At 35.4% G+C, this 27,420-nt stretch overlaps 1 protein-coding gene across 6 annotated transcripts in view; it reads left to right on the forward strand.

Annotated features, from left to right (window-relative positions):
• Nucleotides 1-8,381: 8,381 nt before the first annotated feature.
• The window catches only part of NOX4 (NADPH oxidase 4), a 160,337-nt gene continuing 141,298 nt past the window's right edge, over nucleotides 8,382-27,420 (forward strand). For 2 of the 6 annotated variants that reach the window (XM_074335620.1, XM_074335621.1), the window contains exons 1-2: nucleotides 9,307-9,417; nucleotides 9,596-9,691. In XM_074335620.1, the coding sequence (XP_074191721.1) occupies nucleotides 9,683-9,691 (9 nt within the window). In that variant the 5' untranslated portion in view covers nucleotides 9,307-9,417; nucleotides 9,596-9,682. Of the gene's footprint in view, nucleotides 8,944-9,306; nucleotides 9,418-9,527; nucleotides 9,546-9,595; nucleotides 9,692-27,420 lie in introns of those variants that run through there. The other 4 variants (XM_019739648.2, XM_019739645.2, XM_019739649.2 and 1 more) reach the window with 4 other exon arrangements.

Here is a 27,420-nt window from a genome sequence, read left to right on the forward strand (position 1 = left end):
TGTTATTTCTTTCTCTCATAGCAGTCAAGTAGTAAGCTATATACGGGGGTAGCTATGATTTACCCACAAGGATATCCAGATTCTTAATATCTTATTTCTTCTTTATCACACAAAGTATTGCCCTTAGTTTTCATGTTGGAAGCATATTTGCAGCCTGTGGGAAAGGGGGAAAAAAGAAGTGTAATGCAGACAACTTCCTCTGCAATAGAAATGTACATACTCCTGCTCATAATGTGTTTGTAGAAACATTGCTAATGCATACTCCTGACTGCAAGAGAAGCTGGAACGTTTAATCACTCTGGGCAGCTGTAATCTAGCTGAAACTCAGTGTGATTTACTACTAAAATGAAGAAGAGGAGAAGAGTGGACGATTCACAGTCTCTGCCGCTCCAATGAAATCCCATTGGTTTGAAAACAGTTGGGTCACAAATAATCGCTTCACAGTGTAATAAATGATCATATGTAAGTTTGAACTAAGGACTGCGAAAGATCAGAGGAGGCATAGTGCTGCCTTCAGGAAGAGTCTGATTCAAAAGAAGGTCCAGAAAAAGAAAAAGAAAAAAATTGATAAAACTTGGAGAAAGGCAAAGAGGAATTAAGGATGCAAAACTTTCCTCTTAACAAAAAGTTTCAATTGTAGAACATGAATATGGAAATCTAAGATGTAAGATCATTTTTTTTAAACATTTGATCCTACACAGTATTTTTCCAATATATCAATTACTTCTAATCAGTTAGGCTATACATAATTGCATATGTACATACAGACATTTACGTTGCTATGTTGATATAAGTAAAAGTGAGTCAATATGCGAGAATGAGTACTTTGAAATGTTCAGTCTCAAATTTCTGGACAGTAAGAAAAAAGTTTGAGGGTTAAATTGCATGGGAAATTGTTGAGGAGGAGGTAGACAAGGCAAAAGTCAATTTCTTTTCTTTTATGTTCCCGAACTTGTTTTCCCATCAATTCTAACCTAAAACCTTTGCTGCACTTTGAGCAATAAGAAAAAGATTTAGTAAGTGCTGATTTTTCATTTTGAAAATAGCCTAAACTGTTATTGCATGCTAGACTTCCATTCATTTGTTTGTGTTTATTCATTAAATATATTTTGAGCGCTTACTATGGGCTAGTCTTGAGGTAATTAAAAAAAGTTCCCTGTCCTCCAAGTGCTCACAGGCTAGTTAGAGAAACAATGTAGAAAATACATCAGCAAAGGCAGGCTGATAACTGCTCTGAGAGAGGGCTGCACAGCGGACTTAGGCTCACAAAGAAGAGGCTCCTGATCCAGCTGGGAAGGATCCATGTCGGCCTCTAAGAGGAAAGAAGAATAATCTTGAGTTTGGAGACGGAGGGCATACCAGGAAGCCAGAATAGCATGCACATGTGGATGAACATGTGAGAAAACAGAATATATTTGGGGGGGACGGAAATAATGAAAGAAGTACAGAATACCATGTCAGTGTAGAATAGGTAATATCAGTGTGTAAACATTATTGGAAGAGAAGTTGGGAAATCTGTTCTCCTGGCTTTCATTTCTTTAAGTCAAATAATGACGAAGCACCTACTCATGTTGGCTCTGGGAAAATAAGAATGAGCAAAAACAGGCATGTAGTTTACCTTTGGAGCGTTCACATTTTACAACAGCAATAGATATGCATCAAATAAGCTCATGAATGAATGTGTAAATACAAACTATTAAGCTGTGCAAAGGCCCAGTGCAATGAGGGGGGGCAGTACTGGTGAACTCAAACGTCTGAGAAAAAGGCTCCAGCTTCCTCTTTAATTTAAGTGAAAATTATACTGCTCTCCAAAACCTTTTCCTATTCTGATGTTTTTATGACGCTAAAACTCGTATCATTGCCATGGATTCTAATAGTTACGTCTTAAGATTTTTATGGTATGTTCAGAGACTGAAGTGAGATTAGGGAAGAAGTCCAATCTTATTTCCTCAATATTTCAAAGCTGTTTGAGGATGCGACCAGAAGCATGGAAGCAGGTGTTAAGAACATATTTTGGCCTCCTGGGATACTTCTATTTAAAACTTTAAGAACAATAAAATAACACAAACATCCAGGAATTATTCTGTTAATGGCTATACTCAGGAAATGCCATGTAGTAAAAAGAATAAATGATATCATAAACAATAGACAAGACAGTCTTTTGAGAATGTGTACTGTCTTGGCAGTATAAAGGCCCACTGGTAAAATCTCTGCATTCCTCAGATGATTGGGGAAAGTTGACAATTACAACTCCCTTTGAGGTCCAAAGTATTACAGCTCTGAACACATGGTGGTCCTATTCAGAAATGACTTCATGGCATAGAGGAAGAAGCAGGGGTATTGGCTTCTGGGCATCTACTACTGATGCCTTGGTAAATTTGGGCAAGTTCATTATTGTCCATATGCCCCAGTTTCCTTATGTATAAAATTAGGATGAATATAAGGATGGCACTTATAGAAGATATTTGAGGATCAAATAATGAAAAATAATCTGAGAAAGAGAGAGAGAGAGAGAGAGAGAGAGAGAGAGAGAGAGAGAGAGAGAGAGAGGAGTTTCTATGGAGGCTAAAGGTATTTTTTAGAATTTTTTTTAGAAAAATGAATTTTCTTTAATAAACATGCAGTGTATGCTACTTTTGTTTTTCATTTTAAGAATTGTCCTTACTTTCAGCAAAATTTGGGTAGGATAATCTTTGTTGGTTTACATTTTTTTTTTTTTCTTTTTGAAATTTTATTGGTCTATTAAATCCAGAAGTTTGGAGAAGTGTTCTAGGCAGGGCAATTCTAAACAAAAGTTTATTATTATTCAGTTTTATTCAATAAACTGTTATTGAGCGTTTTTTTTAGTCTGGCACTTAAAATTGTTCACATTTGTAAGCCTTATTTTCCAACCAAGCATCTGATACTTGAGGACATATGAACCTCTCTAGCTTCTTCAGTATTTCTTAAGGAGCTGACCTAGCTGTTTGAGTGCACCGGAGACATTCCTGAATGGCTGAATCAGATGATGGTCTACACTTGTTTTCGTATAGAAATGACAATGAGTCATTGTCTGGAACTTGTCCCCAGACTTGTGAATGCTAAGCCTTCAGGCCATTACTCACTGGTTCCCTGGGGTTGGGGTGGGGGCAGGGGGCTTCTTCCAGCCAAGAGTTTCAGGGTCAAGGTGTAGTTTCCTTTTCTCTTTAATGTAGCTGTCAGTTACTCAGACCTCTAGAATTCTCTGACTACTCAACTAATTTGCTGCATACTGGGACAGTTTTCCTACTTTCCTCTTTTTTGTTTGTAAGGAAAATACAGAGATTCTTTTCATTTTGAGTTTACTACTAATCACTCCTGATACTCAGTATGGGATAACAAAGAGTAAACTCAACCAAGTCACAAAGTTTAAGAAATCTTACGTAGTTTTATCAGGCATGGTTCCTGGTCTGTAATTTTTGACTTCTTGATAGAAATACAAACTAGAAGTACCAACTTTTATTTCCTTTTCTATTAAAGTACAGTTGATATACAATATTACATTAATTTCAGATGTACAAGATGGTGATTCTAGGTTTACATACCTTATGATGCGATCACCACAATATGTCTAGTAACCATCTGTCATCATACACAGTTATATTTTTGACTATATTCCCTGTGCTGTACATGACATTCCTGTGAGTTATTTATTTTATAAATGAAAGTTTGTACCTCTTCTTCCCCTTCACCCTTTACACTCATTCCCCCCAGCCCTCTCCCCTGTGGCAACCATCAGTTTGTTCTCTGTATCTATGCATCTGTTTCTGTTTTGTTTCCTAATATTCCACATATGAGTGAGATCACACTGTATTTGTCTTCCTATGTCTGAGTTATTTCACTTAGCATAACACTCTCTAGGTCCATCCATATTGTTGCAAATGGCAAGATTTCATTCTTTCTTACTACTTCAAGTGAATTTCCTCAAAAATCCTACTCTAAGACTGCCATATCTAACCATGGAAAGAAAACTAACATTAACTAAATTATTTTAAATGTTCTAGTAGGCTGAATAATGACCACCCATATATATCAGATCCTAATCCCAGGAAATGTCATGGGGTTTTGCAGATGTGATTAAGTTAAGGATCTTGACTTGGGGAGATTACCTTGGATTATCTGAGTGGACCCTAAATAGAATTGTAAGTGTCCTTATAAGAGAGAGGCAGAGGGTGATGTGACATACACACTGATAGAGGAGATGGCAGTGTGACCATTGAGACAGAGAGTGGAGTGACACTACAAATCAAGATATGCCAGCAGCCACCAGGATCTGGAAGATCCAAGGAACAGATTCTGCCTTAGAATCCCAGAGGGAGTGCAGCCCTGTCAGACCCAATGGGTCTGATTTCATACTTTTGGTCTCTGGAACTGAGAGAATACATTTCTGTTATTTTAAGCCACTAAATTTGTAATAATTTGTTACCACAGCCTCAGGAAGCTAATACAGATGCCCACTTACCTCAAATGCATATCCTGTGACCTGCGCTACAGGTGACACCAAATCAAGGGGTCTTTGTCCCATTTGTCCTTTTCTGCTAGTTAACTACCAAACAGAACAGAAACTTTTCTTACTACATTACTGGAAAGTTACAGTTGAAAAACTGGAGTTTGAGAGGCACCGAAAGAAGGACAATATACTTAACTACGAGGTTGGTGCAAAAGTAATTGTAGTTTAAGAGGTTAAAAATAATTGCAAAAATCACAATTACTTTTGCACCAACCTAATACTATTCGCTCATTTAATAAACATTCTGTAAGTTCTTGCTATGTATCAATCTATGTTATAAATCCTGGATTAAAAATGAATAAAACAGGATTCTTGTCCTTGAGGTCAGTTGATGAGGGGAATTAGACACACTCATACTCGTCCATACAGTTAAATTACTGTGTGGAAAATGCAGTAATGATCATGTGCATGGAGTATTATGAGCACACTGAAGAGTACAGAGGGGACGGGATGAGTCTGTGTGAGCATGGAGGAGAGGGGGTTAGGAAAATCTTCAAGAGAAAGATATGCCTCTGAGTCACCACACAAAGGTGCAGAGTAATAAAGCAGGCAGAAGAGGCAAACAGGTATCAATTTTTCCCCATAAATTTCATATTTTGAAGGATACTGTCTACCAAAAGAGAAAGAGCTTCTGTGTTTATTAAGTTATAAATAATAGATCAAGAACGTCTGTAATTGACAGTTTATAATCAGCATAGGATGATCACTACTCTCTTCCATTATTTCAGCCAAGAGCATAGGTATTTGTCATTTTATTTTTTTCCTGTGAAGTCTTTTCCTGACAAAAGTGTGGTTTTTTTTTAATGTTTTTATTATGATTTTTGGGATAGGGATACAGTTATAGAATGCTCTTCTCCTTGTTTTCAAGGACATCCCTTCTTATCTTGGGAAATACCATACTAACTACCTGCACAAAACAGTCTGGCTTACAGAAAATTATATTGAAAAGAAACTCAATAATGAGAGTTTCCACATAACAAGGCAATAGCTCTGTCTCCTGGGGATAGTTTGCAGTATTGTTTCCTTGTAAGGCAACATAAGCAGTCAGATCCTGAGCCCCATTTACAGAGCTACTTAATAAGACAACAGTGATAAATATAACAATCAACATTTGTATAGCATTCTGTCATTTTACAAAAGGGTTTCACTCAAGTGTCTGATTATGGGTTGTCTGAATTGTAAGTCAATCCTGTTTTAACATTTCAGGCAAGGGTCTTTTTAAAAATTCATTGTTTTTATCTTTATTGTGATGTTAACATACTATTTTTCCAGCTTTATTGAGATGTAATTGACATATAATATTGTGTAAGTTTTAAGTGTACTATGTGTTGATTAGATACACATATATTATGAAACGGTTGCGTTAGCTAGCACTTCCATCACCTCACATAGTTATTACCATATCTTTTTTGTGGTGAGAACATTTAAGATCTACTCTCTTAGGATTTTCAAGTATATAATACAGTATTAACTATAATCACCATGCTGTACATTAGATCCCCAGAACTTACTTGTCTCATAAGTGGAAGTTGGTACCCTTTGACGAATATTTCCCCATTTTGCAATCCCCTTGAAACAGAGGATCCTTATGAATTTGATTAAATTTAGTTTTAAATCCTAGCTCTAGAAATCATATCCCTCTTTCTCATTATATACCCCAGAGACCTAGTCTTTCCCCATGAACAGCAACCCCCTCAGGCAGTAGAAGACTATAGCTCAGACCTGACTAAAGAAAGGTCACACAGGTCTTGACCTCTGGTATACTAAAGATAACATCTTGACCTAAGTTACATTTCAGCTCCTCAGCCCTAAGGTGGAATGACCTTCTGGCTACTTTCCTGTGAGACAGGACAGAGGGACTCCAGGGAAGACCTTAGAACTGTCCTCAAGACCTGAAGAAATGATTCATTACCCTTACCTGACCTTAGACTGATCAGCTCGCAACAGTACCCCATACCTGTAACCCATGCTGTCTTGTGATTTTGCACTGTGTAATCTGTAACTTACACACCATCAGGGAGTCTGGGCTTTTGAGCATTAGCTTCCTGTTCTCCCGGATGGTGCCATTCATAATAAAATAGCTAATATTTCTCCACTGTAATTCTCAGTATTTAGTGTTTGGCTCTGGTAGCACAGGGTGATTGAACTCTTTCTGTTCTATAACACCCTCAGACAAGTTTATTAATCTCTTTTAGTTTTAGTTTTCTCATTTAAAGTAGGGGCACAGACATCCGCTTGGAGGGCTATTATGAGAATTAAGTGAGATTTTATATATGAAGTAATAAGGATAGCCTGACCCTTGAAGGTAAGAAAAAAGAGCTAGATCCATTATTTTTGTCATTTTTCTGGAAATAGTTGAACTTTTAAATATTGTCCTTTTTCTACTATTCTTCAATTGCTTCAATCCTCTCAACTCATGACAAGAACCAAATCATTTTGCCAGATCCTCCCTACATCCCATTTATTGAAATTATAGCTCTAGGATGGTTATTTAGGAGAGTACCATATTTTGCAGTGTATAATGCACATTTTTTGGCCCAAATTTGTGAGGGAAAAATAAGGATGTGCATGATACATGGGTAATACTAATTCCATATCTATATAAATCTTTTTAATTCTTTTATTTATGTTTATGAGTTAAAAAGTGAAATAAATAAATGCTAATATTCCTTTAGAATACCAAAGAAAAACCACCAACAAAAAAACAAGTATCTAAATATAAACAAATACAATTTGAATTAAAAAATTAAAACGAAAGATTTTTTTCCCTGAAAGTTTGGGCCAAAAATGTGGGTGCCCATTATACATGGGAACACATTATACACGGCAAAATACGGTAATTTGAGGAGAATCAGTGTGTCCCAGAATTTAAACTTCTTCCAGTGGTGATACTCCTTGGGTTCTCTGTGTGCTCTTTTTCTGGCCTGTTAGGTATCACATGGTTAATAAGAACAGGGTGTTACTTATAAATAATATGTTTCCTTACTCAAGAAATATTTGAGGCAGTTTTCAGGATTTGATCACACACAAAACAGTAAAGTCATATATCAAAGAAAGATGACAGAGTATTAGAAACAGAACTCGATGAAATGGGACTTAACATGGATTCCTTCAAGTTCTGAACTAAATCAGTCATTAATCAGTTCATGAAATTAACTGAGATAAGTGCATTGCATTTGGTAAGGGTAGTATGATTTCATGAAATTTTAGTTTCAATTATATATTATGACATGTGTTGGGAAATGTATTTTGTTAAAAAAAAAAGAGTTTGGGAGCCATGAGAGTAGGCTATTAGTGGTTTACTTTTTCAGCTACTTGTTAGTCGTCACAGTTGCAAAGTTCCTGATTTCACAAACCTTTATTGAATACTTATTTTGAATACAGATATTCTTCTATATGACTGATTTTTTTTTTCTCTTCCCTAACATGGGTATGTTGCAGTGGAAGATAGGTAGACCGTGTCAATCCCACTTTCTTCTCACCCTTCACCTGGTCCCGATACAAGTTTGAGAGGATTCCTATCACTTTTGGGAAGCCAGGTTGTAAAACGGAAATTTCTAAATAGAATGAATTTGAGCTTCCCAAAAGCCCCTGAGAATTACATCAGCTCCAACCCTTTGCCATCTGGGTTCTTTTTATGCAGAATTTTCTTAAAAGCTTTGCATCCATATGGGTTGGAATAGGGATGGGGATAGAGAAGGGGGAGGCTTTAGGGATCAGTTGTGAAAGGGAGGGATGAGTTGCTGAGGATGGGCTGGAGATCCGGAACGCTAGTACACAAAGGGCTATTTCCGGCCTTCATTTCGTCACCAAGTCTCTTTTAAGTTGAATACTTTGGGGGGAAACGACCTGTCCAAAAGAACTAGGTGTGTGTCTGCGAGAGGTAGGCCAGGGCCATTCTCCACATCTTTGTCTTTCGGTACTGAGCAGGCAGGCCGGGCAGGGCTGCGGGAGACGCCTCCTAGCTCCCAGCCCGGGACATCCTGAACTGCAGCAGCCACAACAACAGGCTCGCCCTCAGACAAAGGGGCCGGCGCGGCGGTGCAGCCTCGTGCAGCCCCGTGCAGCCCGGGCCGCGGGGGCCAAGGAGCGCGCGTTCGGAGCGCGGGGCCTGGGCCGCCGAGTGGGCAGCGCAGACCCGGTGCGGGCCGGAGCCGCGGCGCCCGGAAGACCCGGCTCCGGGGCGCAGACCCCGCCCGGGCTGGCTCGGCGCCGGCCTCCGAGCTTCCACTCAGTCTTTGACCCCCCGGTCCTCACCCGGCCCCCCCGCAGGCCGCACAACTGTAACCGCAGCCCGGGCCTCCGCCGCTCCTTCTCCGGCCGGCCGGCGGCGAGCGCAGCGCGGAGGGGCCGGCGGCATGGCTGTGTCCTGGAGGAGCTGGCTGGCCAACGAAGGGGTTAAACACCTCTGCCTGGTAGGATGGCGGGCAAGGCTCTCCCTGCGTTTTGTCTCTAGGGCAGTGATTTTGATTCATTCTCTGAGCGTGAGCGGGTGGGAAGCTGGAAGTGGAAGTTTTGCCTCTAATCAGAACATTCTCAACTAATAAAACTTTCCGCTGTTAATACCTGGAGATAATAACGATCCTAGCCTTCCTCCAAATGCCCGAGACCTTTCCTACCCACTGATGGGGAGGGGATGTGGAGGAAGTGAGAAAGGATCACTTTAATGAGCACAGCTTTTTCTTAACCCTTTAATCGTCTTCCCTCCTTTGCTCTTTTCCCAGATTGCTTCTGTCTGATGTTGCATTTTAACAACACAGAACGCTTGGGACATGGTGATGTCACTAATTTCTTAGTCTCATTTTGTGCTGCAAGCGATATCTGCAGATCTTTCAGGAGACCTGTTTACAAACCCAAATGGTTACTCTCAGGTGCAAGGGCTGAGCGAGGTCAGATTCCTTTCCCTTTCAGTGGTTTTCAGCTTGCGGGTTAATTTGTGTATGCTTTCCGTCATTATCAATTGAGGTCCCATTTCAAGTAGTGTCCAAAGAATGTACTTGAGTTTTCCATTCATCAGGTAATCTTTACTTTTAATTTTTATTTTCTCTCTCCCTTTGTATGGTTTAGCTTATCTGGCTCTCCCTGAATGTCCTGTTTTTCTGGAAAACCTTCCTGCTGTATAACCAAGGGCCAGAATATCACTACCTCCACCAGATGCTGGGGGTAAGTGGGACGTGGGTGACCTGGTAGAATGGGTTGAATGTGGGCAGAAATTGCTACAACCCTTGGTCAATTCTTCCATTCATTAAAGAAACATTGCTTGTTCACTGTGGAAATATTTGTTATTTTCCAAAGTGGTCAAGTTTTTCTTGATTTGTCATTTATATCCATCTGGGTTAAAATCATTGACTAAGAACCAAGATAATATCTGCTGGAGTGAAAGGGATGAAACTTCCTGGGGAGCCTAGTGGTGCCTGAGAAAAGTTGTGATTTCTTGTCAGCTGCAAAGGATCTGCTTCACCAGGAGGACCAACCAGTGACAGGCTTTTAGTTTTCACTAATCACGACTTCAGCCTTCCCCTAAGCTTATCCCGAGGACTTCTGCACTGTTTCTTTTTATTGCCAGTTCTCACAAAGTATGTGTCTAATACAGTATGAAGTCATGGCCATTGAGAAGCAGTTAATTCTTAGTAGTTGTCCTAACTCTCTGCTTTCTATTGGAAACAACTATTTATTCAACTGTTTATTTATACTAATACTATACCAGGCACTTTACAGATATTCTGTTTAAGCCAGGAAACGATTTTTCCCATTTTACACATGGGGAAATATAGGCTAAGAAAGTTGAATGACTTGCTCAAGTACCTTTGGATGGTCATTGTCAGAGAGAGGGTTTGAATGAAATGCTCTCTGGTCCTTTGGCTTTCTTCTCATACTACACAGATTTTCTAAATTACTTCACTAGCCCATCTCAGATACTTATACCACTGGTTAGTATTATCACTCTTTATCAATGCTGCCCAATAGAAATACGAATCATAAATAATTTAAAATTTTCCAGTAGTACATTTAAAAAGTGAGACGCATTAACTTTAATAATGTAGTCTGTTTAAAATAATATATCCAAAACATTACAATAGATTGAAGTATTCAACATGTGGTCAATATATTAAAATATTGAAATAATTTACATTTTTTGCCTATTAATTCTTTGAACTATACTGTGTATTTTACACTGATGCCCATCACAATTCTGTCACTAAATTTTCATCAGAAATATTTGACCTGTGTTTAGATTTCATAAACTTTTACAGATGAAATAGTGGCTTCACATACCCAAGTTGTTCCAAACATATTTAAAGATTTTCCAATAACACAAATGAATATCAGCTTCTAAATTTAAATTGATATAACTAATAAACTTAAAAATTCAGTTCCTCGGTGGCCCTAGACACATTTTACATGCTCAATGGCCATGTAGAGCTGGTGGCCACCATTTTGGACAGTACAAGAGTAGACTGTGGGGGCAGATATTCCCACCTTCATGGCCATATGCAGTTATCATTCTGCTTTAAAGTAAACAACTAGCCACTAATTAGTACAATAAGAAGACCTCAGGATATGGGTGGTCCTCTTGCTTCCCCTCTCCAAAATAGGAGTTGATATTGGAGGGGAAGCTATGGGCTCTAGTTATTGGTGTGTAACTATAAAAATATTTCTGACTTTCTCCCTAATCTGGTGGTGGGAGCCTTTGAGATTGAAGGTAAAAGTATTTCATTTTCAGAATTGGAATATCCATTTTTATTACTAGTCAGTTAGGTGACTGTTCTCAGATCAAAATTAAGGATTAAGAAATTGCATATGAACTGACAGGGAAAAGAAGGTTTTAAATGATGGACAATAAAATAATGTTGGGATTAATATGTCTTAGTAGGGGTTTTCATCATGATTATTGTTTCCCAGACTGGTCTGATCCAGACATGGAGGCAACATGATCACAGCTAGTTTATGCCGGAGTTAATGTGTGAATCAGACTGTGTACTTCCTAGGAGATGTTTAATTATGACATGCTGTGAATATTGGAATCCTAAAATTATCTAAGAAGGAAAAATAGGTTTTTTGAGGGAAGCCAAAATAACACCCAAACAAACCAAACAATAACTTCTTCCACCTTCCCATAACAACTTTTTTAAAAACATTAAATGTATTGGGGTAACATTACTTTTTAAATGAAGGACTCCATTGATTACTTGAGATGAAATCTGTTTTTGATTTATTTCTTTTCAAGGAATGGAAAATGTAGTTGCTTGTACTGTAATAGAAAGTACTAATGTGACCAACTCTGAGAAATTTAGTTTCTTAAATTTTTTGAAATGTTGGAGCAATTTAACTGAGAATACTTTCTATAGAAAACTTATTCATCTATTTCTGAGTTGTATTTCTGAAATTTTAACAATAAAAGGATATAACTTAATTGATAGAAACATTTTAATTTGAGAAGAGAATGTGTTTTATGGTACCAGATCAATGTATTTTGGTTTTATATCTTTTCCCCCCAAAACTAACATTTGTGTATGGACCGTTCAGTTTTAACCTAGTTATTAAGATGCCATGATGAGAATATATATATATATATATATATATATATATATATATATATTTTTTTTTTTTTTTTTCCCCTCACTGTTATTTTAGATGTGCTGCATGGTCACAAAGATCTTTTTTAAAACTCTTATTGAGATACTTATGTTAATTGGAAGAATGTTGTGAGCATTGGGATTTTTTTCTGATTTCACAGTGATGATCTTACTTTGGTCAATCATTATCCTTCAAGTGACACAGAACCATGAACTAATTTATAGTCTCAAGAGTCCTAGGAGTTATATCATAATTAACATTTTTCAGAGACAGAAATCTGATGTCATGTGAGTTTCTTAAGATTGGCGGTTGGAATCTCTGAAGAAATGGACCTAGGATTTTAAGTTGGTATTGGTTTTACAGCCAGCCCAGGCAGTTTAATTCTGCTGAGAAGGAATACATGTCTCCTGTCAATTTCAGAAAAGGCTTGATTATTAACTTTTTCCTTTCATTGCATAGAATGTTGTGGTTTCAGTTTAGGGGATATTTTTAACTAAGCGTGTTTTTTGTCTGTTTTTAGAGTTAACATTCTGCATTTTGAAAACAATTTACTTCCCTTTTTTTGACAGGTGAAATGAGTTATATTACTTTGATGCAATCATTGTATTCTTTATCTACTTACAATAGATAGCGACTCATGTCGCTATCTATTGTAAGTAGATTTAGAAGAGAGCTTTGATATCTTAGACTTCTTCCTCATTTCCCCAAATAGAAAAATGAGGTTGAAGTGATTTGCTCCCTGTCACCCACTGCATTAGTTGCTTTGTCACCATTCTGGTCTATTGATCCTCTCAGTCCAAAGTTTAGCCTGTTATGATGAACAGCTCTATGAACATATGCAAGAGCATGTTGAACCCCGTACTCTATAGAACACTAGATTTTCATCTTATGTGAAATGATATTTAAAGATGTTTAGCAATTTATACGGAAAATTATTGATTTATCCCTAAGGTAACATATGTTTTCAGCATTCCAGTTGTTTTAGCCTTGTCTTAGACAAGTTGTTAAGGCATTATGAGACTGATTTTTATTTAAATAATTTCTAATTCCACAATATTTTAGTAGAATTTTAGCACTTAATGTTTAACCTGTTTGTTTTATACAGCTAAATGGCCACTGTATAATTCTTTTATTAATTTCAGAGCTTTTCATATGTAGTTCATTCCATTATTAATATCAATATTAATAATATCAATAGCAGTTTACATTCATTGAGGCCTGACTAAGTACCAGGCATTAATCTAAGAGCTTTGAATGGATTAGTTTATCTAATCTTTTTTACCCATCCTATGGAGTAGATAGTTTTAATTTTATATCTAAGAAATGGAATTAGAAAAATTCTGTAACTTGCTAGTGAGTGACAGAGGTAGGACTCTAGCCAAAACATCTTGGTTCCAGAACTTGTATACTTAATCACTGCACTCTTCTGCCTCTATACAGCATTAATATTAGGCTAAATCATACGGCATTGCCATTTTGATAGAAAAAAATAAACAAGTAGCCATTTCATGAGGTTCAACTTAATAACCACGATTACTATTTATTAATCATATACTATGTGCCAGATGCAGTTAGTTCTTTGCTCATTTAATTCAGTCCTTATAACAAGCCTGGAAGATAGGAAGTATCACTTTTCATAGAATTGAGAAACTGAGGTTCTGAGTGGTTAGGTAACTTTACCCAGGTCACACTGCTAACAACTGGAGAAGCCCAATTTGAGCCCACATTTTTCTGGTACCAAAGACCATGCTCTCAGTCACCTTATTCCATGAGGGAGATTATGAGACAGATAGGGCTAGAACCTGGAACTTTCTGCTCTAATGACTATATTCCCCTCCACCATTTTCTCCCATCCTCTAACCTCTCCCCTCTAGCAACCATCCCTTTTGTCTCTGTTTCTATGAGTCTGTTTTTGTTGTGTTGTGTTTTGTTTTTTGTTATTGTTTTGTTTTTTTAGAGTCTACATTTAAGTGAAACCATATGGTATTTGTCTTCCTCTGTCTGACTGGTTTCACTTAGCATAATAACCTCTATGTCCATCCATGTTGTTTCAAATGGCAAGATTTTATTATTTTTTATTGCTGTGTAATTATATTCCATTATATATATATAATACATATTATATATGTGCATATATATATAATATGTATTATGTATATATTCCTTTGACCTATATTTTATATATACGTGTGTGTGTGTATATATATATATATATATATATATATATATATATATATAAAAGCATTTTCTTTATCCATTATATACATATCTTCTTTATCCATTAATCTTTCAGTAGACGCCTAGCTTGCTTCCATATCTTGGCTATTATAAATAATGCTGCAGTGAACACAGAAGTGAATATATGTTTTTGAATTCTTGTTTTTATTTTCTTCGGATAAATACCCAGAAGTGTAATTGCTGGGTCGTATGGTAGATCTATTGTTAATTTTTTGAGGATTCTCCATATTGTTTTCCATAGTGGCTACACCACTTTGCAGTCCCACCAACAGTGCACAAGGGTTCCCTTTTCTTATTCTTAAACCTGAGGCAGACTTATATAGTTAGTAGGTCTCGTTTAGGATATCTACTGTATTAATGAACCTAATGATCATCCTAAATGATACCTATTGTATTGATTTACTTGGGCTTCCGTAACAAAGTACTACAAACTGGATGGCTCAAATGACAGAAATTTACTTCCTCACGGTTCTGGAGGCTATATGTTATATGCTTTCTCCTGGGAAACATCTAATCTGAGGAAGAGGAGCCTGCAGAGCTGTGGAATGTTATAGGGACCTTGGGGATTGTTCTAGTTCACTTACCTCATTTGATAGACCAACTTGGTATAGTTAAATGCACTCTATATGAACTCAGTGGAAAGCTCAATATGGATAGTGGTAGGTCTTCTAACTCTAGTCAGTGTTTCTAGTTCATCAGGCTAAGCATTGCATTGATCATAAAAGTGATTTGAAAAGTGCCTGGGTAATTCTAGGGAGGAAAATCAAACCACCCTAATTCCTTATTGAAAAGATCATGGGCTTTGAAGCCAAATGGGAGCTTGAATCCTGGCACAGGCATTTATCTCCCTTTATGATTGTGACAAATTACTTTTCTGAGTGTAAGTTTAACTCATTTATAAAGTTGGGTTAAAACTTCCTCTTGGGTTAGTTGTGAAGATTACATGAAAAAATTCAGGTGAAAAGCTTAGCACTTGGTGCATAGGCGCTTAGCAAAAGACAAGCTATTGTAAATATTAACTAGTATTATTTGGTATTAATACTATTACTAGTACTAAATGATTTATATTTATAAGTAAAAAATATTAAAAGGAATTTAGAGAAATACGAAGATAGGAGGAACTTGCTGAGCATATAGCAGATGGCCTTAGGACAGAGGGACTTATTCTTTCCTTTCGTTGACCTTCAGCTGCCTCCCTGATCCTTCTGGACAAAGGAAGGCTATTTGTAATAGACTGTTTGTAATAGGCACAACATTTATGGCAACTTGGTTATGGTTGCTGGATGGAATTGCAGCTTGAGGTAGAATGCATTTCATTCACAAAAGCACTTATTAATCTTTGAATCTTGGCGTCTTCAACAGATAAACAAGGGAACTAATGCCTACCTCACAAGATTACTGTCAAACTTAAAGAAAATTAAAAGTAATAATAATAGTAATAGCTCCAGTCAGCATTCACTGAAATGTTGTCATGGACCAGATATTGTATTAACTTCTTTATACATTCAATGTCAGAATCTTATCTAGTCTACAAGGTACTAGACATAAGAGGAAGCTAAAGCACAGAAATTATAAATAACATGCTCATGAATTAAAGTTCTTAACATAAACTCCATTATATAATGAGTTCCAAAAAATACCAGCTTTTCTGTTTACTTCCTTCTTCTCTCATTCCTTTTAGCCATGTACAACAATTCACTTAACTGTTCTGTATTCCAATAAAACATGATGAAACTATCCTCTTTATCTCAGAGTACTGTACTGAGGATTAGAGGACTGAATGGATTTGAACTACTTTGAAGACTTGAAAGCATCACAGATGTTAAAAAAAAAAAAAAAAGTTGTTATCACATACTGTTTCTGTCTCCCATTCACTCCTCCCAGATTTTAAAGCTTTATCCATGCAACAGAGTGACTACTTCCCTTCTTAGTATCCATGTCTTAATGCAACTTGATAAAATATGATAAAAGTCAAACAATGTGATAAAAAGTTACTTTTGTGAAAAGTAGTTTCCGTTGGGTTCTGGCAATGGGACTAAAGAAAAAAGTAGCTAGATTAAGGAGAAGATGAATGTTTTGTGAGCAATATAATTTGTTTACATTTCAGAAAATGGAAAGTTGAATTTGATAATGACGCATATCTATAGATAAATGAATCCAATACATATTCTACCGGGGAAAATTGCATACTTAATGGGATTTGGGGATTGTTATAGGTCTCTAGATATATCAAGAATACTAGAGGTCTGAAATAGCTTAAGGCAAGAAGAGTTGAGTGACGTAGACACAATGAAAGCATTTTATATATCTGAGATATTTTTTTTTAAAGTGGGTGCTTCAACACTAAGATCAATTAATGAAATTATCTATGGTGAAAGCCTTTCTGACTATATTCCTTTTTCCTATGATACAATTATCAAATGGCTGATTTCAAATTGCAAGTTCTTTTTCTTTTTTATTTCTTGTAATCTTGGAAAGCTCAGTTCCCTAGGAAGGATTTTAAGTGGTAGTAATATAAAGAAGTTTTTTCTGTTTTTTTTTTCTCATGCTATACTTTGGTTCTCTTTGTTAACTCCCTTATTTCCAATATACTCTTTTATGTGCCTTCCAATTAGCATCTTATCCTATGGGAACTCCCTGTCACCCCATCTCCTGTGGCAACATGGATTTTAAGGTGGGTGAGGGTGCCCTAAGAAGAGTCAGTTTTGGAACAAGAAAGTAAGAACCACCTATTGACAATACAAATGAGATAGGGTGATTAGAGTGCTTTTACCCCCTACTGATTTTCCTTGGCCAAATTCCTTTTGATAAGGTACTTTGGGCCTTTGAACTTTGTTAATTCTCTTGTTTGAAAAGCATGGGCCCCAGAACACATTTGCAACTTGATTTGAGTCATGCAAACAAAAGTGAAGATACATTTTTCTTTCTTTCTTTTCTTTCTTTCTTTCTTTCTTTCTTTCTTTCTTTCTTTCTTTCTTTCTTTCTTTCTTTCTTTCTTTCTTTCTTTCCCTCCCTCCCTCCCTCCCTCCCTCCCTCCCTCCCTCCCTCCCTCCCTCCCTTCCTTCCTTCCTTCTTTTCATAGCTCAGAATATCTAGGGAGAAACCAAGCAAATGCCATCAGTGGTCTATACCAATGGATTCTAACTGGAAAACAATGACTGATATTAAACCACAAGAATGTAGATATTCAATATGAAAGACCTCCCACTTGAGAAATGACATTTGCTATTTGGCATTGTCTATATTAAATTTGTTATCTATCCTGTTTTTTTTTGGAGGGGTTGGACCTTGGTTGGACTATGTAGAACCCATCATTGAACTTCTCAGCTGTTTTGATCTTATACATTTCTTTTAAAAACAAAAGAGAGTGAAAGAATGATTCATATGAAAATTTTGGAAGAGTTTAGTTTCCTGGATCACAATTAATCTAGAAGGTTTCTTTAATTTTGGTTTGCCTGAAGAAAACTAGTCTTAGACTTGTACTACAGGTTTTAAAGCTTGAATCTGTCAGACTTAAAGGAAAAAATGCATTTTGTTTAATCTGCATATTTAGCTATATCAAATTTAATTTTTTAAAGTCTTGAATGACATTGATTCTAATTCTTGTTGAAATCAAGTGTTTGCTACTGCCTTGGAGCGTGGAGCAGTTATTAATTTAAATTTCAAATATCCTAACACCTGTGAAAATTCCAACTTATTGATGGCATCATCATAATGTAGTGAAAAGAAGATGGATTTTTGTGGACAAATTGACTTAAGTTGAAATCTTGACTATACCTCTGAACAACTGTATTTTAAAATAATTATTGAAAATTTCAAAGCTTTAGTTTCCTCAATTTTAAGTTGAGAATTATATTATTCAATTGAACTACATGAAAATGCCAATATTGAAAGATTTTGACTTACAAAAATGGCAATTTTGCATAGTTTCACCTAATTTATCTCTTCTGGGATTGTTTTAGGACAGGATTAAGATAAGGAAAAAATGAGTGTGAGCACCTCAAAAAGGGTTACTTTCCTTTTTTCTAATAGAGAGATGTAGGCAAATTTATGACAATCTAGACTCATTTCTTTCAGGAAACACTGTTGAAGTTAAGAATGTTTTGATGTTGAAATCTATTTGTAAATGTTTGCTAGTGACTGAAAGTTTCTAATACTTAAGAGAAGTTTATTCCTAATTGTGTGCAATGTATACATTTGGAAGAATTTAAAAAGATATTTTGCAAATGACACTATACTTTTCCGAATTAGAATTAAAAAAATTATTCTCACAATTAATTGCATTTCAATTGTCATTTGTTTTCAAAGTTTAGCTCCAAATTTCTTGGCCTTTTTAAACTTTCTGTTTAACAAACTAAAGATTGAGGTCACATGAATAAGACTTATTTTATAGAACATTAGCAGTGAGTTCTCTCTGTAAAAAGAAAAGATTTAAAAACTATGTTTTTGATGTCAGCTACAGAGTATTTAAACATATTGCCTTAGTTCATTGCACATTATCTTCACAGGTCTGTGCAATGCCCGTTTGTTCTCTTTTTCATTCGTTTATCAATTCATTATTTATCACTCCTTATTATCCAATTCCTTTTTCCTCCCTACATTAGCAACCTTTCTAACAACGTGCTGACATGTATCCTTCTGGTGGTGTTTTATGTGCTTATTTCAATTCACAAAAATGGTATTGTACATAGGACTCATTCTGTTTCTTGCTTTTTTTCTGGTATCATGATTTCTAAGTTCATCCATGTGACTGTGTTTCTTTGGTACTTTGCTTCTTATTGCTGAATCGTATCCCATAGTTTGTATCTGTCACATTTTGCTTCTCTAGTCTCCCAGAATGGACATTACCTGTAATTTCCTGCTACTTTAAATAGCATCATGATGAGCATAAAATATACTGTTATAGTGTAAATATTATAAGGTATTTGCTCATTTTATAATGTAAAGACTTTACCTACTAGGTTTTCTTTAAATGGAGGACAGCTAATATGTTCATATTGCAGCAATATATAGGATTTTTGTATTTACTTGTTATACCAGTTTTAGATTAAGATGAAGGTGGAGATGTTATCATGCATGGAACAATTCTAAAGAAAATTAAGCCATTTGGTTGTAATAACTAGCATTCAGTGAAAAATCTACAGGATACTGGGTGACTGAGGGATGAATGCAGTGGGTATCTTTTAAAATATTTTTTTTTCAATTACTGTTGACATACAATATTACTTTAGTTTCAGGTGTATAACATAGTGTTTAGACATTTGTATGTCATCCTGATAAGTCTAGTACCCACCTGGCACCATATATAAATAATTATTATAGTATTATTGAATATGTTCCCTATGCTATACTTTACATCCCCATGACTATTTTGTAACTGCCAATTTATACTTCTTAATCCCTCCCCCCTTTTTACCCATCCCCCAACCCCCCTCCTATTTGCCAACCATCAGTTTGTTCTCTGTATCTATGAGTTTGTTTCTCTTTTGTTTATTTCTTTATTCTTTTTTAGATTCCACAATTAAGTGAAATCATATGGTATTGTCTTTCTCTGACTTATTTAGCTTAGCATCATACCCTCTACTTGGAAAACTATTAGACACTGAAGAAAGAAATAGAAGATACTACAAATAAATGGAAGGATATGCCATACTCATGGATAGGAAGAATTAACATCATTAAAATATCTGTATTACCCAAAGCAATCTACAAATTCAGTGCAATCACTACCAAAGTACCAATGTAGTGGTTATTTTATGTATTGATTTCTGTATTTACATGGTTCTTTCTTATTTATTGCTCACAATATTAATCATTTAAACAAAAATAGCCATATAAATGGTTAAAGACAACAACAATAAGAAATATAACATCAAACTTGGAAATACTAAGAAATGACATAAATATAGGAGAGAACATTAAAAGGATAGGTACAATGGAATTTATTATTTACCAAAAAAAAAATAGAAGTGTGACAGCAACAATTCACCCTAACTTATGCAGTAAAAAGTGTAAGAGACAGCCTGTACCAACCCAAAAGACTAAGCAAGGTTGAGAGGGTTGTGAGATGGTACATGAGTGGAAAGTTTTTTGTTTTTGTTTGATTTTTTATTTTTGCACATGGCAGAATATTAGGGTTTTCTTTATTAACATTTTAAAATATGTTGAAAACAGTTTTTTTGTTTTCTATTTTTGTTTTTTTCAGACTTTGTTTGATAAATGTCTAATTAGTACATAAGCTAATTATGCTGTAAGAAAATGGTATGGCATCTTTCGTAAAGAAACCATAGGTTGAATGATGTTTAATGTTTTGACCCTGTTTAAGTTCCACCCATAATAAAGAATCAGCAACTTTTTTGTTTCTTGTGCTCTCCCATTACCCCATTATAACTTCCCCTCTCCCCTGTTCATTTCCTTTCCTATCCCATCCTGTCTTATCCTGTTGATCCTATGTTTTAAATGAATATCTTCTCATTTATCAAAGGCAAGATGAAAAGAGTTCAGTAGCTTAATGTCGTTCCTATGAAAGTTTCCACCTTAAGCTGTGGATGTATTTTTCAAGATAATTTCAAAAAGTTTATCATGTATTTTCCAGCATAAAAAATACATATAATTAAGGAGAAAATATGGAAAATGCACAAAAGTAGAAACGAAAGGAAAATTGCCACTCATATTTTCATTCTTTAAAGATAATATTACTCATCAAGTTGTACTTTTAAGACTTTCTGCATTTTATTTTCTTTAGAAAATAATTTTTTTATGACTTTCATATTTGTTAAATAATTTTCATATTTATTATAGAAAATGCCCCCAAAAAAAAAAATCATGTATGTCTCAGCACCCACTTATAACCACTATTAACATTTTGGTTTATTTCCTAAATTTAAGTTTTTTTTTTTTAAATAACAATATGATTATAAATAGTTTTGTATTTTTTTCTAAAATATAGCATTAACTGTTATATTAGATTTATACCAATTATCACAAATTCATTGTTAAGCATACATTATTTATTTTTAATATTTCACTGAATAAATAAAAACACACCAACTTAAACATTTCCATATTTTTGGACATATAATTGGCTTCTGTTACTTCACTTACCTTGAAAATGCTGTGAAAAACATCATTGTGCAGAATACCCCCTCTGTTTTTACAATTGTGTCATCTGGACATGCTATTAGAATTTCAAAATATATTAACCCATTTTATTTCATTTAGTATACATTTTTATTGTTATTTATCCATTTAGTTCTTGGTATTGAATTGTTAAAATATATTACATTTCAAGAATCATGCTTATGTATACTGAATACTGATGATACAATAGAAAAAAGTACAAAGTTCCTTTTATATTTAAGAGGTAACCATCTATGTCTATATAATCTATGTCAGTGTCTACATCTATAGCTATGCCTGTATATATAGATAAACATGTACACGCATTAATATTATTAATTAAATAATATGTCATGCATATTATTTTATTTTCATTATATGAGGTGTGATCAAACAATGCAGTAAATGTTTAAATGAAAGAAAAGTTATTATAGTAAAAGACACACTGCCATTAATCCCCCTCAAAATACTCCCACTTGCTTCGAACATACTCATGCCATAGTTCTTGCCATTTTCTGAAGCAGTTCTGGAAGTCCTCTTTTGTGAGTATCTTTAAGTTGTGCTGTTGTGGCTGCCTCAATATCGTGAATCATTTTGACTTTGGGCAAGAGCCAGAAATCGCACAGTGTGAGATCCAGTGCATAAGGTGGATGATGATACACCATAATGTTTTTCTTTGCCAGAAATTGCTGTATACCAGAAGCGATGTGTGACATGGAACATTGTCATGATGGAGGATGATTTACAGTACATTTTAAAATACACTTTCTCTCAACTGTAGCTCAAACTTGACTGACTACACTGGACAAGCTGAAACTTGTCACACACTGTTACTCAGGTTCGACGTACTGCTTCCTGTATTGAAGACAACTGTCTTTCCGTTGGATGGCACTTGGCAGCAGCATTCACTGTACTTTGTGATCACAACAGAAAGATTATGTGTCACACATCACTTCTGGTACAGTGATTTCTGTCAAATAAAAACATTACAGTGTGTCCTGATCCATCTTATTCACTGGGTCAGACACTGTGCAACTTCTGGCTCTTCCCCAAAGTCAAAATGACCATGAAAGGAAAACATTTTGAATCGATTCAGGACATTGAGGCAGTCACGGCAGCACAACTAAAGACACTCACAAAACGGGACTTCCAGAACTGCTTCGGAAAGTGGCAAGAACGATGGGATAAGTGTGTATGAAGTGACGAGGAGTATTTCGAGGGAGATTAATGGCAATGTGTCTTTTACTGGAATAAATTTATTTCAATTTAAACATTCACCATATTTTTTTATCACACCTCATACAAGTTTAACTTATTTTTAATGGCTACATAGTATCCCATAATGTGTACCATGATTTGTTTTACATTTCTCTACTGTTGGCCATTTTAGTCCTATTCTTTTTTGTTTTTGTATCACAGATCATACTGCAGGGAGTATCCTTGTAGAAATTTACAAGTACACTTGGATAAGTATTTCTCTATGTTCTATTTTTTAAAGAAAGGCCACAATGTAATATTTTGGTCTTATTTAATGTTAATTTTTTAAGAAAAAAATAAATTCGATTTACATTTTCTGTAAGATATCATCTTACATTTGATTTACTGTATTGTTCTTCCAGCAGATGGACAAGTGTGGCCAACTGTATGTTGACCAATTAAACTCTGTAAAGAGTTTGTCAGAAGAGTCTAATACTTAAATACAGTACCCACCATCTGTGGTTTTACATTCCAAGGTTTCAGTTATTTGAGATCAACCAAGGTCTAAAAATATTAAATGGAAAATTCCAGAAATAAACAATTCATAAGTTTTAAATTTTATATTGTTCTGAATAGCATAATGACATTTATATCCTGTTTTGTCCTGCCTTGTCTATGCTCCCCACCCATTAGGTACTTTGTAGCCTTCTAGGTTATCAGATCAATTGACTGTCATATTATCAGAGTGCTTGTGTTCAAGTAACCCTTATTTTACTTAATAATGCTACATTCACATAAATTTTATTACAGTATATTGTTATAATTGTTCTATTTTATTATTAGCTATTGTTAATCTCTTACTATGCCTACTTTACAAATTAAACTTTATCATAGGTATGTACATTAACTCGTTCCTTGTCTCCATGGGAGTGTGGTTCTGGGACCACTGAAGATATCAAAATCTACAGATGCTGAAGTCCCTTAGCCTTTCATATCTGCAGATGCAGAACCCACAGATACAGAGGGCCAACTGTACAGGATAAAACATAGTATACATAGGGTTCAGTGCTAGCTGCTGTTTCAGGCATACATTGGGGGTCTTGGAACATATCTCCCATAGATAATGGGGAACTACTGTATGTGTGCATCAGGAAGTTTAGGGCATCTGTACCAAATGACCCATTCATTCAGTCCATCTTTACTGAATACCTACTTTGTTAGGCATTTTAATATATCAAGAGTTCTTTCTCTTAGAATCAATAGGTTCTTGGAGACAGTATTTTTTTTTTCCCAAAGAAAAAAGTCAATTTGATTTAAAGTTGAAAGTTATGGGAGTTATGGTTAAAAGACATGCTGAGTTAGCTGAGATTGCTAGTAATTTGATGACAAAGATAGAATTTAAGGCCAATTTTATAGATTCAAATAAGAAGCATTATTAACAAATAAGACTGAGTTCAGGAAGAGTCAAGTAGATATGTTTAAGTAGGGTATGCTTGACAGACATGAGAGAAAAAATTTAATATTGAATATCTATATTCAATATATGAGTTTTAATATATGTCATCATGGATAGTGTGATTAAAATTCTAGCCAAGCGAGGGGTACCATTGGTATGAATACTTTTTCCTTTCAAAATATTCCATGTGGTCAGGCCACTAGTATATTTGTTTTGTCTTCTAATTTTTAGCAGGAATATTGAGAGGTTAATAATTGTCTAAAGATGAGGAGGAATGATGCAACGTTCTAGAATGATTGTTTCTGATGAAGAGCAGCTGAGAGATGACTAAATGCTCAGTGATTGTGATCAGATGTGCTGGGCCTATGATGTAGAGACACAAGGCCTGTCTCAGTTTTCTTGACAACTGGGCTCTGCAAAATCTAGTCCACTCCTTGGTGCCTTTCCCTGGGCATGGATCACTTCTGTAGGAGAAGGGAATGTCACAGTGACATGAAATCAAATGCTCTATAACTCATCAGACCCTTGTTGTGCCTTAGAAAGGAGCAAAGCATCAGGGATGGGCATGAATATCCACAGGAATTTCACAGGTAAACGAAAAAAAAAATCAATTTTAATGTTTGTCAGCTAGAGAGGTCAAACAATTTTCACTTGTTACATTGTTTACTTTTTATAATAGTTCTCTGGGGAAAGTGGCAGAAGTTCTTATTATTGTTTTGTTAAATTTCTCAGTACTAGGTTTGAAAGACAAGTGACCTTGGTAGAGGTCACAGTGTTAACTGGGATAAAAATTTCATGCCTTTTCATCTGGTTACCTGTTCACTAGACAGCATTTCCTTTAGAAACCCATGAATGTGTTCATATGCATTCTGAATCCCATTTATGTTGAACTTTCACTTTTCCTGACAGGCATATAGTCTGGAAGTGAATCTTTTCTGCTCTCTGGGCTTTTGGCACAGGAAAGACAAGGTAGACAAAATCAGGACCAAAATATCATCTTACAATCTTGCTTTCTTCTTCTTTCTCTGTAATAGATACATTTTCTTCTGGTTCATTATCAACTTCTAAAGGAAGACCACATTTCTATTGAAATTGGAAGAAAGTTCATTTCTAGAAAGGGTATGATGACATAGAAAGGGTAAGATTTGAGTTAAGAATAAGGATATATGGATATAAAGTCAGGATGAATGAACACTATACCTTTGGAGATCCCTTTAGTTATATGGAATTTTTTTTTTTTCCTAAGCTTCTTTCTTTAGAATGGATAGCTTCTTTTAGAGACAGTGTTAAAAAATTTTTGCAAAGGAGTTTATAGATGGGAAAAGAGGTCAACTTGAGTCAAAAATTTTATCATAGTTAAAAGTCTCCAGGGCAGTTAGTTGACAGAAACCAGCTAGGATCATTTGGAATGAATTATAGTTTATTATGTCATGAAGGGACATTCACGAACTTTTGTATATACCCGAAGAGCACTGAATTGCTTATTTATTTAGGGACTTTTTTAAAAAGAAATAATTACTTCAGTTATTATAAACTGCTTTCTGGTTGCTCATGACATGTTATTCATTATTACTTTCATATGAAACCTTATCAAAATAGTTAGGTAATCCTCTTTTGAATTTTCCCTTCATTGAAATGTCATTTTTTAAATTCTTAAGTGCAATCTTGCTCCCATGGAAATATCCATCATATTCTAAATTATAATACTATATATTTATATATTATACAAAATTATGTTATATTCTGTATATAATGTTATATTAATGTTACAAACTAAACATTTAAATTGGATCACAGGTTTGATTTATGGGTATATAGGAAAATAAATTGTTCTAATTTTCTGCCAGGGACCCTTTTGGTTACTGTTAAGACAATAAAAAAATGCCTACCATTGCATTGGGAAATTACATAGACTACTTTAAGGGGTTGTCTCTTTTTATTCATGTATCTGTCTCATGACTACTTTCTTTGGCTTTCATTGCTAAAAGTGTATTTTCCTCAAGGTGTATTTTTTTGAAATAATATTCTATATTAATGACCATGCATTTTTGAGATCCCCAAAGATAAGAGGCAGTTTGGGCTTTGCCAGTTTCCATTGCTGCCATATGCTAACTTTGTGCGGGGGTGGGGAAAGGAGATAAATAGGCTAGCCATTACAATGTAATGGGTTAAATGCTCAAAAGGAGGTATGATGAAAGGCAGAAAGGAAGCATTGAGAAAGATGCTCCAAATTTTTCAGAATATTTGAAAAAGTGGGAAATTTGGAGGTATAAATAAGGGTATGGGGATGGATGTCAGCCTCAGCAAAGCCTGAGAAAATGTCTCTTAGGCTAAGACTTGAAGAATAATAAAGAATTTGTGTGGTGCATGGATATTAGAAGAAGTGGAATACCATCACAAATAGAAGGAATGGCAGTAGCATGAGCTATGGATAAGTGTGCAGTAGAAACTTGGAGTAGCTAATCTGGGTAAAGCCATATAACATAAAAGTATAGCTGAGTGGCCTAATGGTATTATCAGTATGGCTTATTCATAAACTTCTAATATTTAATCAAAAGAAGGTTAGACTAGGTGACCTATACAGTCTCATGAAAGAGCTACAGTGGCCTTGAGGGTTTTCCTTAAATTGTGTGTTGCTGAGTTCCATAGAATAAATCCCAGTCTCTAGAATGGTGGGCATTGGACAAGTGACGGCAGAGTTGCTATCTTGGGCAATATGGTATGATGGAAAGAGTTGGTCCTGAGTTCTGATCCTAGATATGAACTAGATAGATCTTTAGATAGTAATCACTTTTGGTTTTGATTGTTTTTTCCTTAATTTCCAAAATGAGGGCACTGAAGGATCAGCTCATAGGCTCATTCATTCATTCATCTACCCTGTATTTATTGAACACCTAGTTACCCAGAACTTGCTTTGAAGTTTTTAGATAGAGTTGAGTGGAATAAAGCTCAGCTCCCATAGCAATAACTGTGACATCACCCTATAGAACTGAGGATGGAAAAACAGTCCTGGAAAGAGTGATTTGCAGGAAGCCATGACATAAGAGCATTTCAATTTTGAAACTAGGTCTGATTTGTGGATGACCAGGGAAAAGGATGATCATTGCTTCTGTTGATTTCTTACTATATGCCAGGCACTATACTTAGTACAACCGTTTCCCCAAAAATAAGACCTAGCCAGACAATCAGCCCTATTGCATGTTTTGGAGCAAAAATTAATATAAGACCCGGTCTTATATAAGACCCAGTATTATATTTATTATATTATATTATATTATATTATATTATATTATACCCTGTGTTA

The sequence above is a fragment of the Rhinolophus sinicus genome, linkage group LG06, assembly GCF_036562045.2.
Source record: "Rhinolophus sinicus isolate RSC01 linkage group LG06, ASM3656204v1, whole genome shotgun sequence".
Lineage (NCBI taxonomy): Eukaryota > Metazoa > Chordata > Mammalia > Chiroptera > Rhinolophidae > Rhinolophus > Rhinolophus sinicus.